At 49.8% G+C, this 24419-nt stretch overlaps 1 protein-coding gene across 50 annotated transcripts in view; it reads left to right on the forward strand.

Annotated features, from left to right (window-relative positions):
- The window catches only part of EPB41L1 (erythrocyte membrane protein band 4.1 like 1), a 140323-nt gene that overhangs the window by 82833 nt on the left and 33071 nt on the right, over nucleotides 1–24419 (forward strand). For 14 of the 50 annotated variants that reach the window (XM_074005209.1, XM_074005223.1, XM_074005211.1 and 11 more), the window contains 12 exons: nucleotides 516–680; nucleotides 2903–3007; nucleotides 3578–3620; nucleotides 7184–7259; nucleotides 9939–10157; nucleotides 12492–12579; nucleotides 13161–13313; nucleotides 15388–15485; nucleotides 15729–15904; nucleotides 19195–19343; nucleotides 20313–20348; nucleotides 22852–23034. In XM_074005209.1, coding sequence (XP_073861310.1) covers nucleotides 516–680; nucleotides 2903–3007; nucleotides 3578–3620; nucleotides 7184–7259; nucleotides 9939–10157; nucleotides 12492–12579; nucleotides 13161–13313; nucleotides 15388–15485; nucleotides 15729–15904; nucleotides 19195–19343; nucleotides 20313–20348; nucleotides 22852–23034 — 1491 coding nt within the window. The remainder of the gene's footprint in view (nucleotides 1–515; nucleotides 681–2902; nucleotides 3008–3577; nucleotides 3621–7183; nucleotides 7260–9938; nucleotides 10158–12491; nucleotides 12580–13160; nucleotides 13314–15387; nucleotides 15486–15728; nucleotides 15905–19194; nucleotides 19344–20312; nucleotides 20349–22851; nucleotides 23035–24419) is intronic. The other 36 variants (XM_074005215.1, XM_074005216.1, XM_074005220.1 and 33 more) reach the window with 3 other exon arrangements.

Below are 24419 nucleotides of genomic sequence, written 5' to 3' on the forward strand. Positions count from 1 at the left end.
GAGGTGGCAGGGACTTGGCCAAGATCACTGAGGGCATCAGCAGTGGAGTTAGGGCCTGGGGCAGGGGGCGGGGCGGGGGCGGGTCTCTGGCCTTTCTCCTCTCCTTAACTCAGTCCACAGCTCCCAGACTCCTGCTAGATCCAGTGACAGACAAAAAGAAGGAGACCAGATGGATGCTATGCTGAGTCACGCGCTGCTCTAGGGAGACAGGGCAGCTCTGGCCACTGGCTTTGGTTTCATGGGATGCTCCTGCCTCAGAGGATGCCTATGGCAGCAGTAGCCTGCAGGGAAGATGGGGACCCCTCACACGAGGCCACCCATTGTGCATGGAAGCCCTGGCTCTCCTTCTGCACACACCAGCCGTAGACCCTAGTTGCCCTGTGAGTCTCAGACGGCAGCGACTCTCATTCAGGGGTTTGTCTTGGCCCCAGATGCCTCCATATTGCTTCTTCCTTATATGAAAGGCCATGGCTTAAAACTCACTGAGCAAACTGTTCCCTTGCTTGGTCTTGCAGAGCCTAGACATGGAGGAGAAGGACTACAGTGAGGCCGATGGCCTGTCGGAGAGGACCACGCCCAGCAAGGCCCAGAAATCACCCCAGAAGATTGCCAAGAAATACAAGAGTGCCATCTGCCGGGTCACTCTGCTTGATGCCTCGGAGTATGAGTGTGAGGTGGAGGTAGGGGAGCACTGCGTGCCATATGTCCTGTCCCCGGTTGGCCAGCCTCAGGTCCAGGGCAGGCTCCTGTGTGTACCCAGCCTGGGCCAAACCAGAGGAGTCCTGGACCGGCCACAGCATCCAGAGAGATGACCTGGCTCGGAGCTCCTTTGTACAGATGGTGGCACCAAAGCCTGGAGAGAGTGGTTATGGTTGCAAATAGAATTAGACGAGGTACAGGGCTGGCACCACGGGAAGATTTTACAGGGTGACTATACCTTGGCAAGGATGCCACTATGTAAGGGCTGATCTACAAACAGTAGACCTGGGAACTGGGCTCCCCTATTCACCCAGGAGAGACTGACATTTAAATTAAATCATTTTTATATACTGGGTGGAGAGAGGGCTCCTCCTTTCCTAGTGAATATCCCTGTCCAGGGTACCATCTCAAGTCTCCAGGACAAACTAGTCACCTGAGGGTTCTATAGCAAGCCCATCACCCCATCACAGGGAGGCGGCTCACTGGGAGGATGTCACCCAGGCCGTGTAGAAACCTTGCCCCATGGTGGTGACACAGCAGATGCCTCCTTCTGGAGTTGGCCCTCCTGGCCTCACATTTAGGTCTCCTTTTCCTGTATAGGTTCTGACTCTTGCCCTAATTCTGAGCTCTCGCTTGCCCCCTCTGTGAGCCCTTAGAGGTTCTACCCCTGCCTAGGCAGCATTCCTGGCCCTTCTCCGCATGTGTCAAAGAGCTCAGAGGGTGTCCTTGCTACTAAGATTTATAGGAGCTGCCCCCTTTTCTCCCCAATGCCCTGGTTTTAGGGATGTGACTTACTCCTGAGTCCTGGGAGGCTGAGTCCCTCTTCTCTACAGGGTTTTGTTTTGTTTTTATGTGTATGTATTTTTTCTTTTTTCTTTTTCTTTTTTTCTTTTTTTTCTTTTTTTGTTGAGACAGAGTCTTGCTCTGTTGCCCAGGCTGGAGTGCAGTGATGCAATCTCGGCTCACTGCGACCTCCACCTCCCAGATTCAAGCAGTTCTCCTGCTTCAGCCTCCTGAATAGCTGGGATTACAGGTGCCCACCACCACACCCAGCTAATTTTTGTATTTTTAATAGAGACAGGGTTTCACCATGTTGCCTAGGCTGGTCTCAAACTCCTGGCCTCAAGTGGTCTGCCTGCCTTGGCCTCCCAAAGTGCTGGGATTACAGGCATGAGCCACTGCACCTGACTGTGTATGTATTTTGTCTATAGAAAGATTTCACCTTCCCTGTTCCTGGGACAAAGGAAAGGGCTATCTTCTATGTCCTCTCTCCTACCGTGATGGTCCCCAAGATGCCATTTCTGCCTGTCCTAGAAGTGCATAAAGCGTTTGACTGAGGCCAGGTCCTCTCTCTCTGATGATCTCCAGATTCAGGAATTCCTCGTCAGGCTTGGTCCTGAGGGCCCAACCAGACCTTACAGGGGCCTCACTCCCTCTCTAGAGTCCCTGCTTCTTTGGGTGGTGACTGCCTCTGTTCCCCTGCCCTGTGATCCCCTTATTGGTGCTCATCTTTACCCCTGTGGGTTTGGAGTGCACCCAGTCAGGTTCTTGGCTTTGTCATTTTGAATGGTGTTTCAGAGAGGCCCAAGCCTAGCTCTACAGGAGTGGGAGGAACCTGTCCGGCCCTAACAATGGTTCTTCCAGCAGAAGCTGATGGAGGCCCCATGAGCCTCTGTGAAACCTCCCTGGCTGTGGGGAAGGGAGTGGTGGGCTAGCCTGGACTGCCCTGGATTTCACTCAGGGAAGGGAGGGTCACACTATGACCCTGAGTCCCAAGCCCTCCCCTTCTCCCCCTGCCCGCTTCTGTTATATTCCAGGGGCTTCTTCTCTTCCTGTCACACCTAAAGCTTAGGACTTGGTTTTCTGCTCCTTCAGTCTAAGTTAGCCTCCTTCTCTTAATCACTAAAAAGGAAGGAGAAAGCCGTCACTTCCTAAGCCTTCCACTTCAGCTTCTCCCCAAGCAAGCTCAAGGTCCAGAAACCCCCACCAGAACTTGGAAGAAGGCCATCAAGGAGCTGGCCATTGTTGTCACCCCCTTAGGACTCAGAGGGCAGAGCCAGGTGGGTGGCAGGAGTGCTGCATTCCTGTCCAGATGCCAAAAGGCCCTTGGGGTTTTTGAGTTGTCCTGGTGGAGCCTAGGGTATCTCCCAGCCTCGCCCCGGGGTATACTTCAGCCTCACAGCTGCTCTGCTTCCCTCCTCAGAAACATGGCCGGGGTCAGGTGCTGTTTGACCTGGTCTGTGAACACCTCAACCTCCTAGAGAAGGACTACTTCGGCCTGACCTTCTGTGATGCCGACAGTCAGAAGGTACCTGGACTAGGGAGCAGGGTGGGACCTGCACTTCCGTTAGGCCCCTGTAATCCTGGCCACCCCCCATGGCTTCCATTAGTGCTCAGATCACTAAGCGTCTTCTGTTTGCATGTCCCCAAGGTTCAACCAGCCCTATCTACCCGCAGTTCCCTGTCTCAGCCATTTCTTGGTGACATACAGGTCACCCCCAGGTGGGAATTTGAAGAGCCCTGGTCTGGCTGCTAGAGTTGCTGGGGGAGCTTAGGAGCTCCCTGCCAGAGCCTCTCCCCCATCCTTGGGAGACTCTGAATTTCCTCCTTCCTGCCAGTCCCATTGCAGCTGTATCACCTGCTCACTGGAACTGCCTCAGGGCAGTGGCAGCTCCGGGACACTGGGTCCAAGCCTGGTAGTGAATCCTGGCCCCATTCCCCTCACCCCTTAGACCCAGGAAAAAGGGACCAGGAGGCTTAGCCAAGGAAGGGCGTTGCCCACAAGGGGCTGCTGACCCGCCATTTCAAGATATTTCTCCCAGCCCAGTCAGGTTCTTTCTTGCATCTTCCCTCTGAAGATCTCTGTCTTTTCTTTCAGAACTGGCTGGACCCCTCCAAGGAGATCAAGAAGCAGATCCGGAGTGAGTGGCTTGCTGTGGTTGGGGAGGTGAATGGGTGAGGGGATTCCAGGCCATGAGAACCTCCCTTGTACTGCTCTCTCCTCCTTTGGAAAGTGCATTCAGGCTGGGCGCTGTGGTTCACGCCTGTAATCCCAGTGCTTTGAGAGGCTGAGGCGGGCAGATCACTTGAGGTGAGGAGTTTGAGACCATCCTGGCCAACATGGGAAAAGCCTGTCTCTACTAAAAAAAATACAAAAATTAGCTGGGCTTGGTGGCAAGTGCTTGTAATCCCAGCTACTTGGGAGGCTGAGGCACTGGGACTGCCTCAAGCGATTCTCTTGAACCCAGGAGGCAGAGGTTGCAGTGAGCTGAGATCACACCACTGCACTCCAGCCTGGGCAACAGAGCAAAACTTCATCTCAAAAAAAGAAAACAACAACAACAAAAAAAGAAAGTGCATTCAGATCCATGAGTCCATGTACTCCACATGGCAGATCTTGGGAGAAGCCAGAGCGGGAAGGACAAGTCTAAGGCCCAGAGAAGAGAAACGACTGTGCAGAGTCACACAGCAAGTTAGCAGAGGAATCATAAATACATTCAGGACGTCAGCTCTAGAAGGGACCTGCAGAGCCGTCTAGGACAAAGGACAAGCAGATGGGCTGGAAACAGCCACCCTTCTGTCCAGGAATGGTGCAGACTTCAGTAAGCAACGACCCTTTTCTCAGAGGCCCAGAGAGAGGCAGTTATTACCTAAGGTCACAGAGCCAAATGTTGGCTGAGCCAGGTCTTGAGTCCTGGTCTTCCAACACCGTCCTGTGCTATTTTCAAGGCCTGGGGTGAAGGCAGATGAGCAGGCCAACAACCTGTCCTTTCTGGTCTAGAGAAAGCATGTTGGGAGGGATGGGGCGGCTCCCAAATGGCAGAAGTGGGAGGTAGGGGGCCCCAGCAAGGCAGCCTGAGCAGTTGGAGACCTGGGGCCTCGAGGTGGAGATGCCTCCACCCAGGGCCCCTCCCCCTTGGCTGTGGTTGGTCTCTCCTGAACTCCCTGGTCCCCTGGCTGGAAAGCTGTAGCTGAGCCTGTTGCCATGACAGCGGGCAGCTGGGCCCTGGGATGCCAGCTGACTCTGCAGGAGGGGGCTCGAGGAATTCTTCCTGTAGGTTCTGTCAGTTGGAGACAAAGAGGCAGGCACACAGACAGAGCGCAGTCCTCGGGGGGCTGACAGATCCTCCGCCTGGGCTTCAGGCTGTCCCCCAGGAGCCCCAGCCTGGCTGGGAGGCCTATGTCTCATGACTAAAGAGATTGGAACAGATAGATACAGGCAGCCGAGTGTGTGGTGTTTGGTCAGGACCAGGAGCTTGGGAAAGACACGCGGCTGGACCAAATGGTCAGGTCTCAGCATCACTCCCAAAGGTGGCCTGCAGCCCCTGCCAGCACAGCCCAGGCCTGGTGGATGTCACTCCTTGTAGCCATCACAAGTCATCAAGTAATAGTCTTGATCCCTAGCAAGCACCTTATCCAGGAGAGCCACAGTCTCTGCCTCTACCTCTGTAACTTCCAGCCATTCATCCTCATCCTACCTTCTGGTGCCCCAGTAGAGCAATTTTTTGCCCTCTGTGTCAGCACCTCAGCCTTCTGAAAGTGGCGCCATTGGTCCTTGTGGCCTGGGCTTCAGAGTTGGGTGTATCTCCTCCCAAACCTCAGTGCACCTGGGGCAAGGTAGGGCAAAGTAGGGCACCTGGGGCAAGCTCTCCACCTCTCTGGGTCCCTGCTTCTCCTTGGCCAGTGGATTAGTAGTTCCTGCCTCATGAAGTAGGGATGACAGTTCAATGACATATGTATGGACAGCACCAAGCACATAGTAGGTGCTCAGTAGCTGTTTTCTTCTTGCTTCCCTGAGGCAATCTGGTGTGATAGTTAAGCAGATAGACACTGAGGCCAGACTGCCTGGATTTGAATGTTAACTCCATCTGCTTCTGGTGTTGACTGTGCCTCGGTTTCCTCCTCTGTAAAGCAGGGTAATGCTAGTACTTATATTTACGTTGTGAGGATTAAATGAGTATTACATGTAGAATGGTGCCTGCACACAGTAGCACCCAGTATGCATTAGCTATTATTATTTATTATTATTATTGATTATTACCATTATTATTCCTGAGGTAGGAATTCCTGAGACTATTATTATTCCTTGAAGCTGATTTTTCCAAGGAGTCGGTGTGGTCAGGTGCCTGGGCTCTGGGGCCAGATGGCCAGAGTTAGGATCCCCATTTTCTACCACTGACTAGCTGAGTGACCCTGAGAGAGTGACTTAACCTCTCAGAATTCATCTATAAAAAAGGAAGTCAACTTCAGGATGATTATGAAGATCGAACCCCATACATGTGCATAAAGTTCTTAGCAAGCGCAGTGACTGGCATCTAGTAAAAGTTTGAGACGTGACATCTGTATGGTGCAGATAGTGGTTACCGCAGAGACAAGGATGGTAGTGGCGATGTGACCTCCAGCGGTCCATGACCACAGCCCTGCCCTGGATGGGCCTTACTTTCTCACTTTGTCAGGGGCCGTTTTGGGCCTGAAACCTGAAATTCCCAAGGGTGGTCTGACCATTGTTGTGGATATGTAGACTTTCGCTAATTTTGTCCAGTACCTCATACCTACCTGCCTTCATCCCCTCTCAAGTGGCTACCCCTTCTCTGGGCTTGCAGAGCTTGCTTCCAGCTATAACCTCAGACTTTATTCTCCTGTGTATCTTCTTAGATGTGTACCATTGGTTTTTCACATCTAAGTGTGGAGGTTAGCATTTATCCCCCTAAAATATCCCTTTGTTACATTTAGCTCATTATATTTGCCTTTTGGATCTTATTTATAATTCAATCCTGTCATCTGAGATGGAGTCAACATGATACAGGGCAGAGTTTTCCAGTGTGTGTTCTGAGAAACATTAATCTTGCAGGATGCTCTGTAAAAAATGGATACAACAGATCAAACCATTTTTGGAAATTCTTGAATGCATGTTCCCTTCAGAGAGCTGCAATGCACAGTAGCAGGGTGAGGGCTCTGACAAGTCCAAATTTAAGACACCTGTTTAATGTGGTATTATTTAGCCTTTTTTCTTATCATTGACATACGATGACCCAGACTAGGGTATAGACCAAGGAGCCAGATGGCCTGGGTTTGAACCCCAGCATTGCCGCTTCCAAGTAGGGTGACCTTGGGCTGACTGCTTTACTGCCTGGGCCTCAGTGTCTTCATCTATAAAATGGAGCTAATCATAGGACTTACTTATGGGGTTGTGGTGAGGTTTACTGAAGTAATGTTTGTAAAGTAATTAACAGTGTGTCTGGCATGCAGCGTCAGTTTTCTTTCTTTCTTTCTACCTTCCTTCCTACTGCTAGCTCACAAGTCTCTTAACCTGGGCCTCAGTTTGCTAATCTGTCAAATGGGAGTAATGTTCCAGCCTTCCTGATTGGATTGTCCTGAGATTACAGATAGGAGAAGACTTTGAAAAACTGCCCATAGGATGGTGCATCTGGACCACCCAATGGGGTGATAGGGCCTCGCTGATCTTTCTCCCATCTCCTCTCAGGTAGCCCCTGGAATTTTGCCTTCACAGTCAAGTTCTACCCACCTGATCCTGCCCAGCTGACAGAAGACATCACAAGGTGAGGGCTGTGGAGGGAGAGGCAGGTGTGCTGGCTGTGTGGGACTACGGATGAGGGCCTCTGGCCCTGGGGACACAGGCAGTGTATGATAGCAGCTGCAAATGCAGTCTCCTACCAAGGTCAGGCAGACAGCATCAACACAGGAAGCCGACTCATTGTAAGAAACACAGTGATGCAAGCACAGTGGTCAGTGGCAGCTGACCCTTGACGTCAGAGGAAGAGGTATCACAGGGAGCTGTGGGGCCCCTTGTAGAGAGGACAGAAGCCACCTAAAACAGTTGCTGTTCCCCTCCAGGCCATCACTGTCATGTAGGAATTGGGCCTGATTGTTGGAATGAACCTAGAGATTAAAGAATAAAAACCACAGTTCCTAAATGTTGGCAACAAATGCAAACTTTAAAACAACATAGCATGGGCCATCTATGCATGGGACATACCAAACCCATGTGAAGGCTGCTGTGCTGGGTGAGCTACCAGTTTGCAGCATTGGGAATACGGAGGGAGTAGAATAGGATGCCTTTGAACGTGGGACTTTGGTCTGCATGCCACTCTGTGCACACATCAGGCACATGGAAGTCAAGTGGGGCTTGGGACTCCCCACAGAGAAATGAGTGCAAAGCATCCTTCGGAATGGGAGCTTCCGTGGGGTTACCCATTTCTGGAAACCAGAACGGGAAAACCCTTCTCTTAAGCCCTTTCCAAAGAGGTAGTCTTACTTCATGATATCCTGGGGCTGTGTCATTCAGGTGATGGGCCTTTTACTCCCAACAGAAGATATGGGCTTGGAGTTCCCCTATAGCAGGGAAGGGGCTCCTAAGCCGGCCCCTCTCTCCCATTGGGTCACTCCTTCACTTTCATGTCGATTGCCTGTTTGCCAGGCCATTGACCAAGGTCAAGATGCTGACTCTGGCCTTGGGAGATAAGACAGATGTTCCTGGAACAGATCAGGCCTGGGCTTTGGCGTCATTAGTCTTAGTTCTGAGCCCTGAGGTCAGGTGTGGGCTAATGTGGCAGCATCAAGATCTGAAACTCCATTCCCAAGTGGACTGTGTGGGTTAGGCCAGCACAGCTTCCATCCCCTTGGTCTTACCTACTGATACTTCTCCCGTTTGTGCCAGACCCTGGGCACTGTGCTTCCAGGGACACCAGGAAGGAAGTTAGGCCTGCCTAGCACAGATGGCCCTAGGAGATGGGTGCTATAGCAGCTGATTTCGCCAAAAATAGTTAGGCCCGAAATAAACTGGTCAAAATGACAAATTGATTGAAATGAAAGATTGGTCAGAATATTTGGCAGTGATTTCTGAATTTTGAGACTTTTGAATAGAATGCCCATAAGCCTGTACTTGGTGCCAGTGATGTTTGAGCTGCTACTGATTCTGAGTCTATGCCTTGGCCCTGGGCGCACACTGAGGTTGCACATACTTTTTGCCAGGACTTCAGTTCTGACTGTGAAATAATGTCACAGAGTAGTAAGAATTATATTAAGTAAAAGGCACTTAAAAGAAAAAAGGCCAGATGTGGTGGCTCACACCTGTAATCCCAGCACTTTGGGAGACAATGGCAGGAAGATTGCTTGAGACCAGGAGTTTGAGACCAGTCTGGGCAACATGGCAAAACCCTGTCTCCACCAAAAATACAAAAATTAGCTGGGCGTGGGGCACGTGGCTGTAATCCCAGCTACTCAGGAGGCTGAGGCAGGAGAATCGCTTGAACCTGGGAGGCGGAGGTTGCAGTGAGCTGAGATCACGGCACCGCACTCCAGCCTGGGTGACAGAGTGAGACTCCATCTCAAAAAAAAAAAAAAAAAAAGAAAAAAGAAATAGCAATTGAAAAATAATGGTGAAACATAACAAAAATGGACAGGGAGGCATCATTGGCTAAAAATGAAACATTTTTTTTTAATACATAGTAACCAAAAAAGCAATAAAAATGGTTTTAAATGGTTCTAAAATTGTAAAATCATCCAAGTGTGCATAAAAGTTATAAAAAATCATGGCCTGGTAGTTGGAAATGTTCCTTTAAACCAATTTGTTTTCAGACAATTTACTTAGAGCTGGAAGCAAAATAAGAAAGTTTTGGGAAAGCATTGGCAAGCAAGTTCATCCAGGCAATGGAATACAGTGTGGAAGTTAAAATGAATGGGGCAGAGTCACATGTGCTGACATGGGCGGGCTCTAAGGCCTGGGTATGAAAAAGTGAGCTGTTAGAATCAGAGGCAGCATTTGATGCCATTTACAGGTAAGAAACACCCATAAATCAAAACCACATGCATTTCTGGTCATCAAGAGGAAATTTAGAGTCACCTCTAAAGTGTGCATTTTTTCCTCAATATGAATACAGTATATTACTTGTATAATTAAAACTACATGACATTTTGTAATGGCCAAACCAGCAAAGTAGTCCTATTTAGCTTGAAATTGAGTTAGAAATTGAAAATGCTCTCATAATAGAAAACAAATCCCTCAAATTTAGAAATGCACAAAAATGCTTAAAGTCATGTGAAATGTTGCAAAACCATCTCACGAGACATACCCAGATTGTCAACATATGAAGCGCCAGTGTCTACAAACATCCTTTTCTGCTGAGCTGTGTTCTGTTTGGCTCTGATGGACAGCTGTGTTTGGGGTATCTAGGGAGGAGTAGGGCCCTGTGCCCATGCTGGCTCTCCCCTATCTCCAGATACTACCTGTGCCTGCAGCTGCGGGCAGACATCATCACGGGCCGGCTGCCCTGCTCCTTTGTCACGCATGCCCTACTGGGCTCCTATGCCGTGCAAGCTGAGCTGGGCGACTATGATGCTGAGGAGCATGTGGGCAACTATGTCAGCGAGCTCCGCTTCGCCCCTAACCAGACCCGGGAGCTGGAGGAGAGGATCATGGAGCTGCATAAGACATACAGGTAAGAGGGTGCCAGCCAGGGCCTTCTGTGGCTCCTTGGCCAGTGGGAGCCTTCCTTGCAGGCCTGAATGTCCTAGGCCGCCGCATACTGTGCTGTTTGTACCCCACCTGGCTCTGCCCCTAACTTGAGGTATATCTGAGAGCAAATCATCTCTGTAAATAGGAATGGTAGTGACTGGCTGTGTGGCCTTGATGACCTTTTGGGACCCAAGTTTCTTAAACTCCTCTATAGGTATGATAGTTCCCTGTCCTTGGCCTCTGAAAATCAGTTTATCTGCCAGCTAGAGATAATAATCGCTACTGTGTCTCTAAGTAAGTGTCCTGGTGTCTAGATCTTGGTGTGGAGTTCAAAAGTTTGGACCCAAAAGCCAGCCTGCTAGGGTTCCTATACTGGCTCTGCCACTTTCTAACCAGGAGATCTCAGGAAGGTCATTTCACTTCCTATGCTTTGGTTTCCTCATCTGTTCAAGGTGGATGCTGTTAAACCCCACCTTGTAGGATTGTTGGGAGGCCTAAATAGCACATATTAAAGGCACACTGCATGTTGGCTGTTAGTGTTGCTGTCTGTGGATCAAGGAGTTGAATAGTTGATCATGCAGGGGAAAGTACCTTGTTCCAGCAGTTGGATGATAATTAACTAGTGTGACTATAGGCTGGTTATTTAACCTCTCTAAGCCCAATTTTTCACCTGCATATGCACGAAGTTAGATTATCAGTGTCTCTCAACTATTGGCATTTGGGGCAGGAGAATTTATTGTGCAGAATGTTCAGCATCCCTGGGACCCAGTAAATGCCCATAACACCTTCTCAGTCATTGTAACAACCCAGATACTCCACTTCGCCATTGCTTCTGTACAGGTTCCCCTAGAGAGGAACCCTCAGAACGAAATGATTTGTAGGGTCCTTTTAAGCTGGAACTATTCAGGACTGTAAGTCCAGGATTGTTATGGGGACTCAGTATAATTAATAATGTGAAGGTGCATTATAAACTTTAAAGTGCTGCACCCAGCAAAAGGAGTATGGTGATATTGTCTCATTACTATTGAGGATGGAGGGAATTAGGAGGCTCTTGTTCTGTGGGCTTCATCTGGAGAGGAGGGCCAGGGCCAGATGTGGAGTGATCGTGTACGTGGGGAAGAGCCTGCTGGGATGTGATGAATGCTAGGTCAAGGGTGGCAAATGCTGTCTCTGAGAATCGCACATTAACTCTGCTTGGTTAATAGTGACTGCTGTGATGTTGTGTTGAGTAGGATACTGATTCCTTACAATGCCCAGGTAAGCAGTGTCCACCTGGGCATAGGAACAGGGAGTAGTGGGCTGCCTGCCATCTATTTGTCATCCCTGTCCTAGATAGTAAGACATCTTAGGATTTGCAAGAGTCATAATAATACAGAGAACGATGTTCAGATCAATGTGGGCTGGAGAAATACTAACGGCTGTGCCTACAGCTCTTTGGACCTAAAGCACACTGACATCTCATGTCCAGGTATCCCACACAGCAGCCCAGAAGTAGACAGGTCACAGGAAACTGAGGCCTGGAGGATATACAAGCCCTGTAATGAAGTGATTAGGAGCATAAACTCTGAAGTCACACAAATCCTGACTCTTCTCCTTCATAGCAGTGTGGCCTTGGACAAGTTACTTAACGTCTCTGTGCCGGTTTTCTCATCTGTAAAATGAGAAGAAGAATAATACCTATCTTACAGAGTTGTTATGAGGATTCAGTGAGTTAATACGTGTAAAGTACTTAGAACAGTAACCAGCACATAGTACTCAATAAATGTTTGCTCTGACTAAGTATAAAATGTAGTCCAAGTTTCCTGGCAGCAAAAGCAAAGAAGGAACTTGATTAATTACATAACTCTTCTTTTTGGAAAGGAGAATGTGCACCTGTTCCTTAGGAGAGATTAAGTGGCTTCTGATACTGAATTCTGCAAGAAATATCCCATGTGGGTAATAATTTAGGAGCCCCTGGGTGGTTATAATGAACAGTGTCCTTAACAATGGTTTTACGGTCATGGAAAAGTAGAATTTATAGCTCACAGTCAATTCAGTGGCAGAATGAGGCAAAAATCCTGACTCCCAGCTCAGCCCTTGTGTGCTCCCTGGACTAACAAGACTGGACTTGAGCTTTGGCAGAAGATGGGGGTTGGGTGGGCTGAAGTGGGAGTTGGGGTATACCCTCCTGCTCTGAGGACAGAGGGAAAGGATTAGGGTGAGGCTCAGCATATTTGACTTCATAGAATCATGGGTTCTGATGGTGGCCACCTTTGGCCAGCAGGACTCAAGCCTGGGCCTTTCCCTTGGTCACCTGTGATCACTTTCTTTCCCTAAGGGGGATGACCCCAGGAGAAGCAGAAATCCACTTCTTAGAGAACGCCAAGAAGCTTTCCATGTATGGAGTAGACCTGCACCATGCCAAGGTACCACCAGCTTCCTGGGTTCCCCTAGTGTCTGGGTGGTGCCCCCAAAGAACTATCAGGCTTTTCCCTAGGGCTTGGTGTGCCAGACACTGTGTTACCTCCAACTTGAAACCTTTTCTGTTCTCATTCTCATTCCTCGAAGTTCCATAACCTTTTATTTTCTCATGATCTGTATCCTTTTCTCCATGTATTTTATTTATGAACCTGTTTGAGCCCCCGCTAGACTGGGAGCATTGTGAGGGAAAGATGTAGGCCTTAGTTTATTTCTGTATTCCTAGCACCTGGCACATAGCCTGGCACCAAGTGTGTGCCACTAAAATTTGCTGGGTGAATGTATGATTGAGTGATTGACAGAGCAAATGATCAGACAAGTGAGTGGGTGAATAAATACCTAAATGGAAGAGTGAATGACTGAATGACAATGGGAGGGATTGGTCAGTGGGACTCCAGCGTGGAGGCTCTAACCCTGCTCCTGAGAGCTCATTACAAGCAGCGCACAGGGCAGTGTGTTCGGGGTGGGTGGCAGGCTGTCCCCAGGCATGGACCCCGGGCCTTCCATTCCATGGTCTCTTCTCATGCAGGACTCTGAGGGCATCGACATTATGTTAGGTGTCTGTGCCAATGGCCTGCTTATCTACCGGGACCGGCTGAGAATCAACCGTTTTGCCTGGCCCAAGATCCTCAAGATCTCCTACAAAAGGAGTAACTTCTATATCAAGATCCGGCCTGGGGAGGTGAGCCTGCCTTGGGAAACCCTCCTCCTCACCAGAATCAACTAGAAAGGAGTGAACCCCGGCAGCCGAGCCTGGGCTGCCAACACACACACACACACACACACACACACACACGGAGAGAGAGAGAGAGTGAGAGAGAGAGAAGAGCCTAAATAAAATTATAACTGGCCGGGCGTGGTGGCTCACGCCTGTAATCCCAACACTTTGGGAGGCCGAGATGGGTGGATCACAAGGTCAGGAGATCAAGACCACCCTGGTTAACACGGTGAAACCCCATCTCTACTAAAAAATAAAAAAAAAATTAGCTGGGCGTGCTGGCGGGCGCCTGTAGTCCCAGCTACTCGGGAGGCTGAGGCAGGAGAATGGCGTGAACCCGGGAGGCAGAGCTTGCAGTGGGCTGAGATCGCGCCTACTGCACTCCAGCCTGGGTGACAGAGTGAGACTCTGTCTCAAAAAATAAATAAATAAATAAAAATAAAAAATAAAAGTATCACCACATACGGCCAAGTGCGGTGGCTCACGCCTGTAGTCCCAGCACTTTAGAAGGTCGAGGTGGGTGGATCACATGCGGTCAGAAGTTCGAGACCAGCCTGGCCAACATGGTGAAACCCCATCTGTACTAAAAATACAAAATTAGCTGGCACTGTACTCCAGCCTGGGCGAGCAAGGCTCTGTCTCAAAAAAAAAAAAGGGAGGGAAAAATAAAAACAGAAGAAGAAGTATAACCACATACATTCAGGTCACACAGATAAATGAATACATGTCTGTGTAAAGTTCATGTATTTACTTACATGTTGTAAGTATGGAAGTTTATACACATTCTAAGATACACAGACTGGACTATACACACAACACACACAAATGCAAACATGTATATGTCTGCAACTCTTTTCCTTCAATTCCCCACATCTCACCCATCAAAAAGCCCATTTGGTCGTAACATCTGCTTCTCTCCCTCTCTGTCACACCTGCCTCCAGCAGCCCCCATCTTTTGCCTATGCCTATGAGGGCCTTCTCACTGCCCTCTGCCCTCCCTCGCCTCTGGTGCTCATCAGGCCATTTTCCTCATAACTGCCAGAGAGATCCTAAAAAGTCCCTTAAATCAGATCATGGCAAGCCCACTCTCCCTTCCCACCCACACCCTTGCTTACACCTTTCAGGAACTCTCTTTAACTCTTGAGCTCAACTCCAAACTCCTTCCATGGCCACCTATCTCTCCCACTTATCCCTTGCCACACTGCCCCACGCCCAAGGTGCTTTAGCCTCTTTGGCCTTGAGATCTTTGAATAAGTCAAGCTCTTTCCTGACTGGGTGCTTCGCATTTGATGTTTCCTCTACCTGAAAGTGTCTCCCCGTCTCGCTTCTCATATAGCTGGTTCCTTCCCATTCTTCAAATGTCAGCTCAAGATCACCTAAATCTAGGTCTAGAGGGGATCCCCTGCTCTTCCTTAGACGGCAGGAGCCCCCATGCCTTCCCAGTTCTGCCATACCACATACCTCCCTTCATTCCCCTTGTAGCCCTGATCAGTGTCTGCAATTATCTTGTTTGCTTATTTATTATTAGAGGCCCCCCTACCCCCACTAGAATCTTCTGCCTTGATCTCCATGTATCTCTAGTGTTTAGCACTGGACCCATCACAGAGTAAGGGCTCTGTCATCCTTATTGATTCAGTGAATGAACAGGCCAAAGTCGCAGATGCCTGAGAAGAGTTCAGAAAGGATGACTCACATCTATAATCCCAGCATTTTGGGAGGCTGAGGTGGGAGGATTGCTTGAGCCCAGGAGTTGGAGACCAGCCTAGGCAACATAGTGAGACCCATTCTCTACAAAAAATTAGCCGGTGTGGTGGTGTCTGACTGTAGTCCCAGCTACTTGGGAGGCTGAGCAGGAGGATCTCTTGAGTTCAAGGTTACAGTGAGCTATGATTGCGCCACCGCACTCCACCCTGGGCAAATGATCGAGACCCCATGTCTCAAGAAAACATTAAACAGATAAAATAAAAAACACAAAGAATGGTCTAGTTGCAAGAGTGAGCTCAGGCCCTGCCTCTAACCTGCCCTTCTTGGTTTTCAGTATGAGCAATTTGAGAGCACAATTGGCTTTAAACTCCCAAACCACCGGTCAGCCAAGAGACTATGGAAGGTCTGCATCGAGCATCACACATTCTTCCGGTGAGTCTGACCTTGGATGGGGTAATGGGGATGGGGCAGAGACCATGTGTATGGAGGGGAGCGGGGAAGGAGTTAGTGAGAACGCTAGGAATGTCCTCCTCCCTTTCCCCAAGTCCCTCCCTTCCTGGGCCACTTTGAATTGTCGTAGTTGGTGGGTTAGTGGGATGAAAGGCCAGCTGTGGTCTAACCTTGGGCCTGGCAGTACAGGTTTGATTCCCCCTCCCCTGCATCCCTCTGCTGCAGGCTGGTGTCCCCTGAGCCCCCACCCAAGGGCTTCCTGGTGATGGGCTCCAAGTTCCGGTACAGTGGGAGGACCCAGGCACAGACCCGCCAGGCCAGCGCCCTCATTGACCGGCCTGCACCCTTCTTTGAGCGTTCTTCCAGCAAACGGTACACCATGTCCCGCAGCCTTGATGGAGGTATGGCCCAAACTGGAGAGCTGGGGGGAATGGTCTTTAGAGGGAAGTGGGGGAGTGGGTATCCCGGGTTCTGCAGAATGAACAGGAAAATGGTAGACGCATCCCAAGTTCATCTGCACCAGGCTGGGCCCCTCAAGACCAGTGCTGTCCCTGGGCAGCTCTTGGTGGCTTAGTCCCAACCTAGAGCTCACTTCCACTTGAGATGTGACACTACCACTCTCTGGATTTCACACAACTTCCCTGAGTTGTGGTCTTTTGGGGTCCCAGGTTCAGCCATATGGTTTGGGCCACCTACCCAAGAAGCTTAGCAATCCACCGGTCATCATCATACTAGGGGAATGGTGTCTTGTGACTGCAGTGTGGAGCTGATGATGCCTTATCTGCTGGGAGGCCAGGGCATCGTTCTTGGTCATTCTTTTGGTTTTACTGGGCTCTGGGCTGATCGACAATCTAACCACATGGCACTCTCCACTGTCTCCATTTCTGTTGGGCTGATGGGTGCCCTTAACATCAATGAAAACTGGCCCTATATAGTCCTGTAGCAAGCAGACAGGGCTTAAAATGTGGTGCACAAACCATGTCTCATCAGAGTCACCTGTGAGATTGTTAAACACAAAAATTCCCAGGTTCTGCCCCAGACCTACTAAATCAGCATCCTTCAGGGCCCAAGTCTCTCCCCAGGATGTACACACTCGAGTTTGTAGGTGATGTTCAGAAGTCACATGGGACACTGGGGAAATTCAGAATTATGTAGATCTAAGTTCAAATCTTGGCCTTGACAGTCACTGTGGGCTATTCTCTGAACACCAGAAGTGGTTCATAAATATCTGAATGAATGGATGGGTGACCTTAAGCAACTTATGTAACTCCCTGAGCCTGTTTCCTCTTCTACAAAATAAATAGTACCTATTTTGCTGTGTTCTAGGGAAAACTAAATGAGATCATGCCTAGAAAATATTCTGTGGCATATAGTAGCACCTTAAGAAATTGTACCCGTTTTTATTGTTTTTAGGTTTGTAGAGAGCGGCTTAAAGGTGGGAAGTGGGAGCTGAGCATGGTGACTCATGCCTGTAATCCCAGCACTTTGGGAGGCCAAGGTGGGCAGATCACCTGAGCTCAGGAGTTCGAGACCAGCCTAACCAATATGACGAAACCCCGTCTCTACTAAAAATACAAAAATTAGCCCGGCATGGTGGCATGCGCCTGTAATCTCAGCTACTCAGGAGGCTGAAATAGGAGAATTGCTTGGACCCCAGAGGAGAAGGTTGCAGTGAGCTGAGATCACACTATTGCACTCCAGCCTGGGCAACAAAACGAGACTCCATCTCAAAAAAAAAAAAAAAAAAAAAGGCCAGGCACAGTGGCTCACTCCTGTAATCCCAACACTTCGGGAGGCCAAGGGGGGGTGGATCATGAGGTCAAGAGATCAAGACCATCCAGGCCAACATGGTGAAACCCCATCTGTACTAAAAATACAAAGATTAGCTGGGTATGGTGGCAGGCGCCTGTAGTCTCAGCTACTCGGGAGGCTGAGGCAGGAGAATCACTTGAACCTGGAAGGCAGAAGTTGCAGTGAGCCAAGATTGTACCACTGCACTCTAGCCTGGCGATAGAGCGAGACTCCATCTCCAAAAAAAAAAAAAGGGAAGTAGGGACTTGGGTGGGGAAGCCGTAGATGCTCCCAGAACACCTTGGGGCAGGCCTCCAGGCACGTTAGTTCTACTTATATTTTCTGAGTATTATATGTGTGTCAGGCCTTGTGTTGGGTCCTGGGTATAGTATTTAGAGTGAATAGGTTTGGCCCTTCCCTTTGAGGAGCTCGTAGAATAGCAGGTTTGTAAGCATTTGTTGTGGTTCAAGCAATGGGAGAAGCATGTGTAGAATGTAGAGCAGCTGTGAGGAGGGAGGAATTAAGTTTAGAAGGGGCAGAAAGGGCTCTGCAGAAAGGGTGCTAACTGGGCAGGGTTTTGAAGGATCCTAGGAGTTTGCCAGGTGATCAAGAAAGTCTGATACTTTTTCTGGTATACGAAAGTGAGACCTGTCTCAGGACTCCTGTGCATGTTTGAAAGATGTGTAGTTATGCTAGGGTTTGTCTGAGGCTGAAGAAGCTCCTTCTTCTCCTTGGGTAGACAGAGGACAGAAAACTCGGGTTTATGCAAAGGGAAAGGTCCCTCCCCTGTAGCTTCCATTACTATGTCAGGGGCCAAACGAAGCCCAGATTCTGGCAGGCAGCAGAGGTTAGCCTGGAGCTGGTGAAGCTCATCAGAGAGGAACAGAAGCATGGAGTCTAAGCCAGGAGGCCTCGGTCCCTATCCCAACTCACCAAAAGGTCACCAGTGGGATATTTCCCCCCTTGACGTCTCCAGTCATCCTCTGTAAAATGGGGATAAGTCAGTCCCATTCCAGCCATCAACATAGGGTATTGTGTAAATCAAATGAAATATATGCATAAATGCGTACTTTGCAAAGTGAGTGTATATGAATAGAAAGGATAATTATCCTCTTTTTAAAATCTAGGCCAACCCCAAGGATAATCTGAGCTCTGGTTATTTTAAACCCATGTTTTTCAGCCTATTTTCCACCAAGACACAATCTATGGGCATAGTCGGATTATGCCCAATGCCTGATGCGAAGTCTAGTTCCACCCCTTCCTTTCCTATTCAGAAAAGCATTTTGGAATACCAGTGAGTGAGAAAGGTGTTATTGCAGGGATCTCCCTGAATTCTCCCTAATTTGTAAAGAAGGTAAATTAGTTGCAAACTTAAGACTTTAGCTTTCACTAGTAAAGCTAATCTCACCATATTTGTATGTTGCTAAATGATGATCAGGTGAGTATTCAACCACAACCACCACAACCAAAACAGCAACATTTATGGGCTGCCACTGATGGAAGGCTCACTCTGTGCCAGCCACTCTTCCATAAATACTTATATACATTAGCTGTTTCATTCCTCACCTCCTCTTTCTAAAGCAGGCACTGCTTCTAGATGAGGAAACCAAGACCCAGAAATATTGTGTAATTTACCCAAGGTCATGCAGTCAAGAAGAGATGGATTTGAGATTTGAACCCAGGTTCTAGTGCTGTAGAAACCAGGAAGGAGTCCTGGGCTGGGAGGCAGGTCTGCCACTTACCGGCCATGTGACCAGAAGTCTACTTCACCCCTCTGGGCAACGGGTGAGGGGTGTGGAAGAGTTGGCTCCACTCCAGGCGCGGTTGGGCAGGGCCGGGCTGGTTCTCTGTTCTCCGGGAGGGTCTCACATGGTTGCCCGGCTATCTCTACCCACTTCAGCAGAGTTCTCCCGCCCAGCCTCTGTCAGCGAGAACCACGATGCAGGGCCTGACGGTGACAAGCGGGAGGAGGATGGCGAGTCTGGGGGGCGACGGTCAGAGGCCGAGGAGGGAGAGGTCAGGACTCCGACCAAGATCAAGGAGCTAAAGGTAGGAGCCTGGCTTTCTCGTACCCTCTGCCCTGGGGATCAGGAGGCTGACCTGAGGTCTACCCTTGACCTTGGCCTTCATATGCCCCCAGCTGTTGCCAAGCACCCTTGCTATGGAGTCCATCATGGACAGGGCCTTGCCTTTGGGTCATCTCTCAATACCTGGCCCTTGCTGGGATGGGGTGGGCATGGGGGTGGGCATGCTGCCTGCCCTGTACTCTCCCCAGCTTTGCCCTACTTTTCCAGAGGGCCACTCTGTCCCTTAGAGGACTCAGGCCTCCTTTTGCACACTCTTAATTTGCCCCTTTGACTGGGATCTGGATCTGCACTGCTCTCTTCCTCCTCAGAGCATGACTGGGTGTCACCAACAGCTCTCAGGAGTGTGAAGTTCAAGTGTCCCCTTCTTACTTCCCCATGCCCCAATCAGGTGCACACACACACTTCCAGTATCTGTGTGTACATGCTCATGCAGGAGTGCATGACCTTAGCCTCACACGCATTTAATAACATATGTATGCACTCGTCACCCTTAGATCCATGCACACTGATGTGTAAACAACATGCACACACACAGGTGTGTGCACACACAGGCCAGGGAGAGCTTCCTCTCGGTGTAATCGTTCAGCAGGTTTCTTTCCATCTCCCTTGTGAGCACAGAGCCTTGAACATGCTCTCACTGACAGCAAGAGACAGGAAACCCCTTTCTCATATCCCACCTGCCCAGTATGGCTCTGCCCACTTGGCCTCTAGTTACCTTCTCTGCCTTCCTGGGACAGCGCCCTGCTTCACGCCTGCACCTTCTTCTGATTATCTCACTGCCCTGCTGGTGGCCCACCCAGCTGCCCTGGCCTCCACTTGGTCAAGTGTGAGTGCTCTGGGCTCCTTGCTGGACCAAGCCCATCGTGATATCTCTAATCCATCTGCTCTACTGACCCTGCTGCTTTCTTTCCCTCCTACCACATCCCACTAGCCGGAGCAGGAAACCACGCCGAGACACAAGCAGGAGGTACTGCATGGGACCTGTCCCTCCCTACCCAGCCTTTCCTATCCCCAGCTCATTTGTCACCATCCCACAGTCCATCCCAGGCTCACTTCCCTGGCACCATCTCAGCTTCAACTTCGTCTCTGGTCCCCAGCCATCGCCCTCTGCAGCCGCCCTTGCTCGCCACTCCACCACCCACTAAGCTTATCTCTCTAGCTCCCTTCTTAGACTCTCCTAGCCAATTGGCCATCTCTCCCTCCTTCCTCAGCCCTCCCACCCTCTCCCTAGCTCACCCGGTCCTCCATACTTGCAGCTCACCTGCTGACCATCCCACCTGCACCACCAGCTCTTCCGGGCCATTCTATGCTTTCATATAGCTCATCTGTCCCCACCCACCCCTTCCCTAGATTCATCTCCTCCTCGACAGCACTGTTTGGTCTCGCCTCCATCTCATCTGTGTCCCCTATGTCCTCACCCCAAGCTTCTTTTTGTATCTATTGGCAGCCAGTTGTGGGCGTGGGGATTTGGGGTGGGGAGGGAGGCACCTCAGAGCACATCTGCATCTGCCCCAACTCCAGTCCGACACCTCCCCTAGGCAGGGTTGACTACTGCTCAACTCTGGCAAAAACCCCCTCCTCTTCTCTTCCTTTCCTCGTCTTCTTCCCATTTGTTGCTTCCCCCAAATTATTCCTCCCATGTTAACCACTTCTTGCCTCTCACACAGTCACTAGCTCTTCATCTGAACTTTAACTGCAAGAGAAGTGGGTTTATTCTTGGGCTGCCTAGGGAAAGGGCCAGAGACTGGGACATAAGAAGAGCCTTACCTTGGAGTCCTGAGATCTGGGTTTCAACCCCACTTCTGCCACCAACTCTTTGAAGGTCTTGGGAAATTCCCCTCAGGCCCCAGTCCCCTGTCTGCACAGCAAAGCATTCAGACTAGGTTTCTCCAATGCCCTTAACCTTTAAGGATCCCAGGATCCCAGGATCCCACTGCTTCCTGTAGCCTTCAAGGACATGACACACTCATGGAGGCAGTGGGGCAGGTTTGGAATGGAAGATGACAAGCCACATCTCAGGTTGGGACTTACTACCCATTGCAGCCCAAACCCCCTCCCTGTGCAAACGCCATCAGGTTTGACTTCTCAGACAGCCATTGTCCCGAGGGCAGCTCAGCTTGGGAAGGGATGCCTGAGGAACAGACAGATGTCTGGAGGGAAAGCAGAGCCTCACTGGGATTGATTTCCTTCCTGAGGTAGCTTAGGAGTCAGCCGTAGTGGATCCTTGGGTACCAGAGATGAGCCCAGGGGAAGATTCTAGCTTTGTCCAAGGGTAAGCTTACCTTCCAGCGGTTCTTCCAGAATTACCTGATCTGACTTTAATAAGCTGAGATTGTCCATTTCTTGTCCTGAATTGAGTTAACATGAATTTTTAAAGTCTTACAGATAAGGGTCCTTGGGCTGCCAGCCACCGCTTTGCCCCAGAAGTAGCCAGATAAACAGCTTTGGCAGGTCCCTGCCAGCTCCTGCGCAAAGCTCGTCCTCCCTTGACCTAAGGAGATGACTCTGTCATGCTGCACTAACTTGAGCACAGACTTGGTAGTTTAATGGGGAACACTACCTGTATAGTTAGAATCCTACAACTCCAGCTATACCTGGCTCAATTCTTGTGTCCAGCCATGGGACTTACCATTCTTCTTCCTGGTCTCTAATTCTCCTAATCTTTCCGAACACTCCAAAGCATTCTAGTTTCTCTATCTGGCTATATCTCACCCTGTCTGCTATTGGTGAGTCAGTACCTGAAAGTTATCTGGAAGGTTCAGGTTGGTTGGAGAAGGTAGTGGCCCATCACAGAGGAGACTAGACTGCCCCGGTCTCTAGTGTGGGAGCTTGGCCATTCTTCTGGATGTCCCTGGCTTGAGGAGGATCTCTACTGTGGGCCTCCCCAGGGCCTGAGCAGTTGTGCATGTTGGGCTAGGAGGGGCCCAGACTGGACATCCTGCTAAGTATAGTGGCCCAAGTCTTGGCCAGAAAGTAGACACTGGGATCCAGGAGGGATGTAGGAGGCCCCTCAATGAGCCAGAGCAGCCCAGTGAACAGGATTAGTGAGTTATTATAGCTCTCTGGCAGTTGCTGCCTGCTATGCCGTGGTTGTAACCAGAGGGAAGTCACCTCTGTGACTAAGACTGGGCTTGTAGCACCAAAAGGAACTCACCCAGACCTGTGGGCTTTGGGTAGAGTTTGGCTGTTTGAAGGCTGTAGAGCCAGGCAAGGGAGAAGCAAAGGTGGCTTGACTAGACGTCTCCTCTTTTTCATCTTCAGTGCTCTGTGCCTTGGGATGTGCACCTGTTGGGGTGGTTCTCCTTGCCCTGGTTGGCCTCTGGGGCTGCCATGAGGGCGACACAGGTCAGAGTGGGAATCATGTTGCTGGTGGAGGGTGGTGATGGTGACTGCTGCCATCATCCCTGCACCCTGCATCCCCCACTTGGAGCTGTTCCCCTAACACCACCACCCTCTCCATCTATCCCTAGTTCTTAGACAAGCCAGAGGACGTCTTGCTGAAGCACCAGGCCAGCATCAATGAGCTCAAGAGGACCCTGAAGGAGCCCAACAGCAAACTCATCCACCGGGATCGAGACTGGGAACGGGAGCGCAGGCTGCCCTCCTCCCCTGCCTCCCCCTCCCCCAAGGGCACCCCTGAGAAAGCCAATGAGGTAGGTGTCACCCTGAACCCCTCGACAGGGACCTTGGGTAAAGAGGCATTGGGTTGCTACGTCCTGACTTACACTCATCCTCCACACCAGTATGCTTCCCCCATTGCTGCTTAGGGGCTCGTGGGGATGGAGAGGGTGGTAGGTTAGGCTGAGGGAGATGAATTCACTAAATCTTGGAATCCTGGGTCCTGGAGACCAACTTAAAACATGAAAAACTCAAGACTCCTGGAAGCTTTGTGTACTTCCCTTCCATCAGCCCGAGTATAATGGGGAAGGGGTGCTGGTTAGAAATGCAGGTTTCAGGGCCCCAGCCCAGACCTACTGAATCAGATATTTGAACTCAGTGCTGGCATCGGCATTTGGACAAGTGCTGCAGAGGCTTTTCATGTGCACTACATTTTGAGAATCCCAATAGCTCTATCCAGAACTAGACCCTGTTGTGCCTATTGTGAAAACACGGATTGGGGAGTGGTCCCTCCTGAAAGGGGCTTCGGAGCCCACTGGAGGGGAATGGGCCCGTCACAGAAATCAGACCTGCTTCTGAAGCTTCAGAAAAGGATCTCACATGACCTGCCTTTCTGAGTGGAAAGCGTGGGGTGTTTTCTCGATTGAAGAAGAGATGAAGTTAGGATTTGGGGAAGCCCTGCATTTAGACTCTCAAGTCCATATTTTTAGCCCTTGCTAAATCTTGGCGATATTTACCCCAGTTTATACTTAGGTGTTTTCTCCCTGAAGCTATTGCTTACTGGTCTGAAATCCAATTGTGGTGTATACTTACACTGCCTGGGTTTGAATTCCGGCTCCGCTGCCTGCTAGCTGGATGACTTTGGGCTTGTTACTTAACCTCTCTGAGACTTGTTGGGTAGAGATAATAAAAGCACCTACTTCATGGGGATGTTGTAAGGATTAAACAAGATAACACACGTAGAGGGACTAGCAGAGTACCTCGATGTGCAGTGTGAGTTATTGTTTCATTTGAGAGTTCCAGACTTTTCCACAGAGGAGGTTAACTTCAAATCAGGATAAATAAAGTATGTTTCAATCCAAAGTGTTAAAGTCAAGCATACTAATTTAACTAGAGGCATTCACAGATGACTTTTCTTTAACAAATAAAATTCCCCTTTCCTAAATAAAATAAAAGTTGAAAGGGCCCTGGGAACCTGATCAGAACCTTCATTTTACAGATAGGGGCACTGAGACCCAGAAAGAGGAAGGACTTATTCAGTGTCATAGCTGATGGAAGAGGAGCCAGAACCCAATTTTCTTGTGACCCAGGCTATTGTATTTGCTATTAAATCACAGCTGCCTAGGAGCAAGACCAAATCACATAAAGACCAGGTAGAGAGTCAATTGTATGTGTGCTGCCTTCTAATGCTTTGGAAATT

This window comes from Macaca fascicularis, chromosome 10, assembly GCF_037993035.2.
Source record: "Macaca fascicularis isolate 582-1 chromosome 10, T2T-MFA8v1.1".
Lineage (NCBI taxonomy): Eukaryota > Metazoa > Chordata > Mammalia > Primates > Cercopithecidae > Macaca > Macaca fascicularis.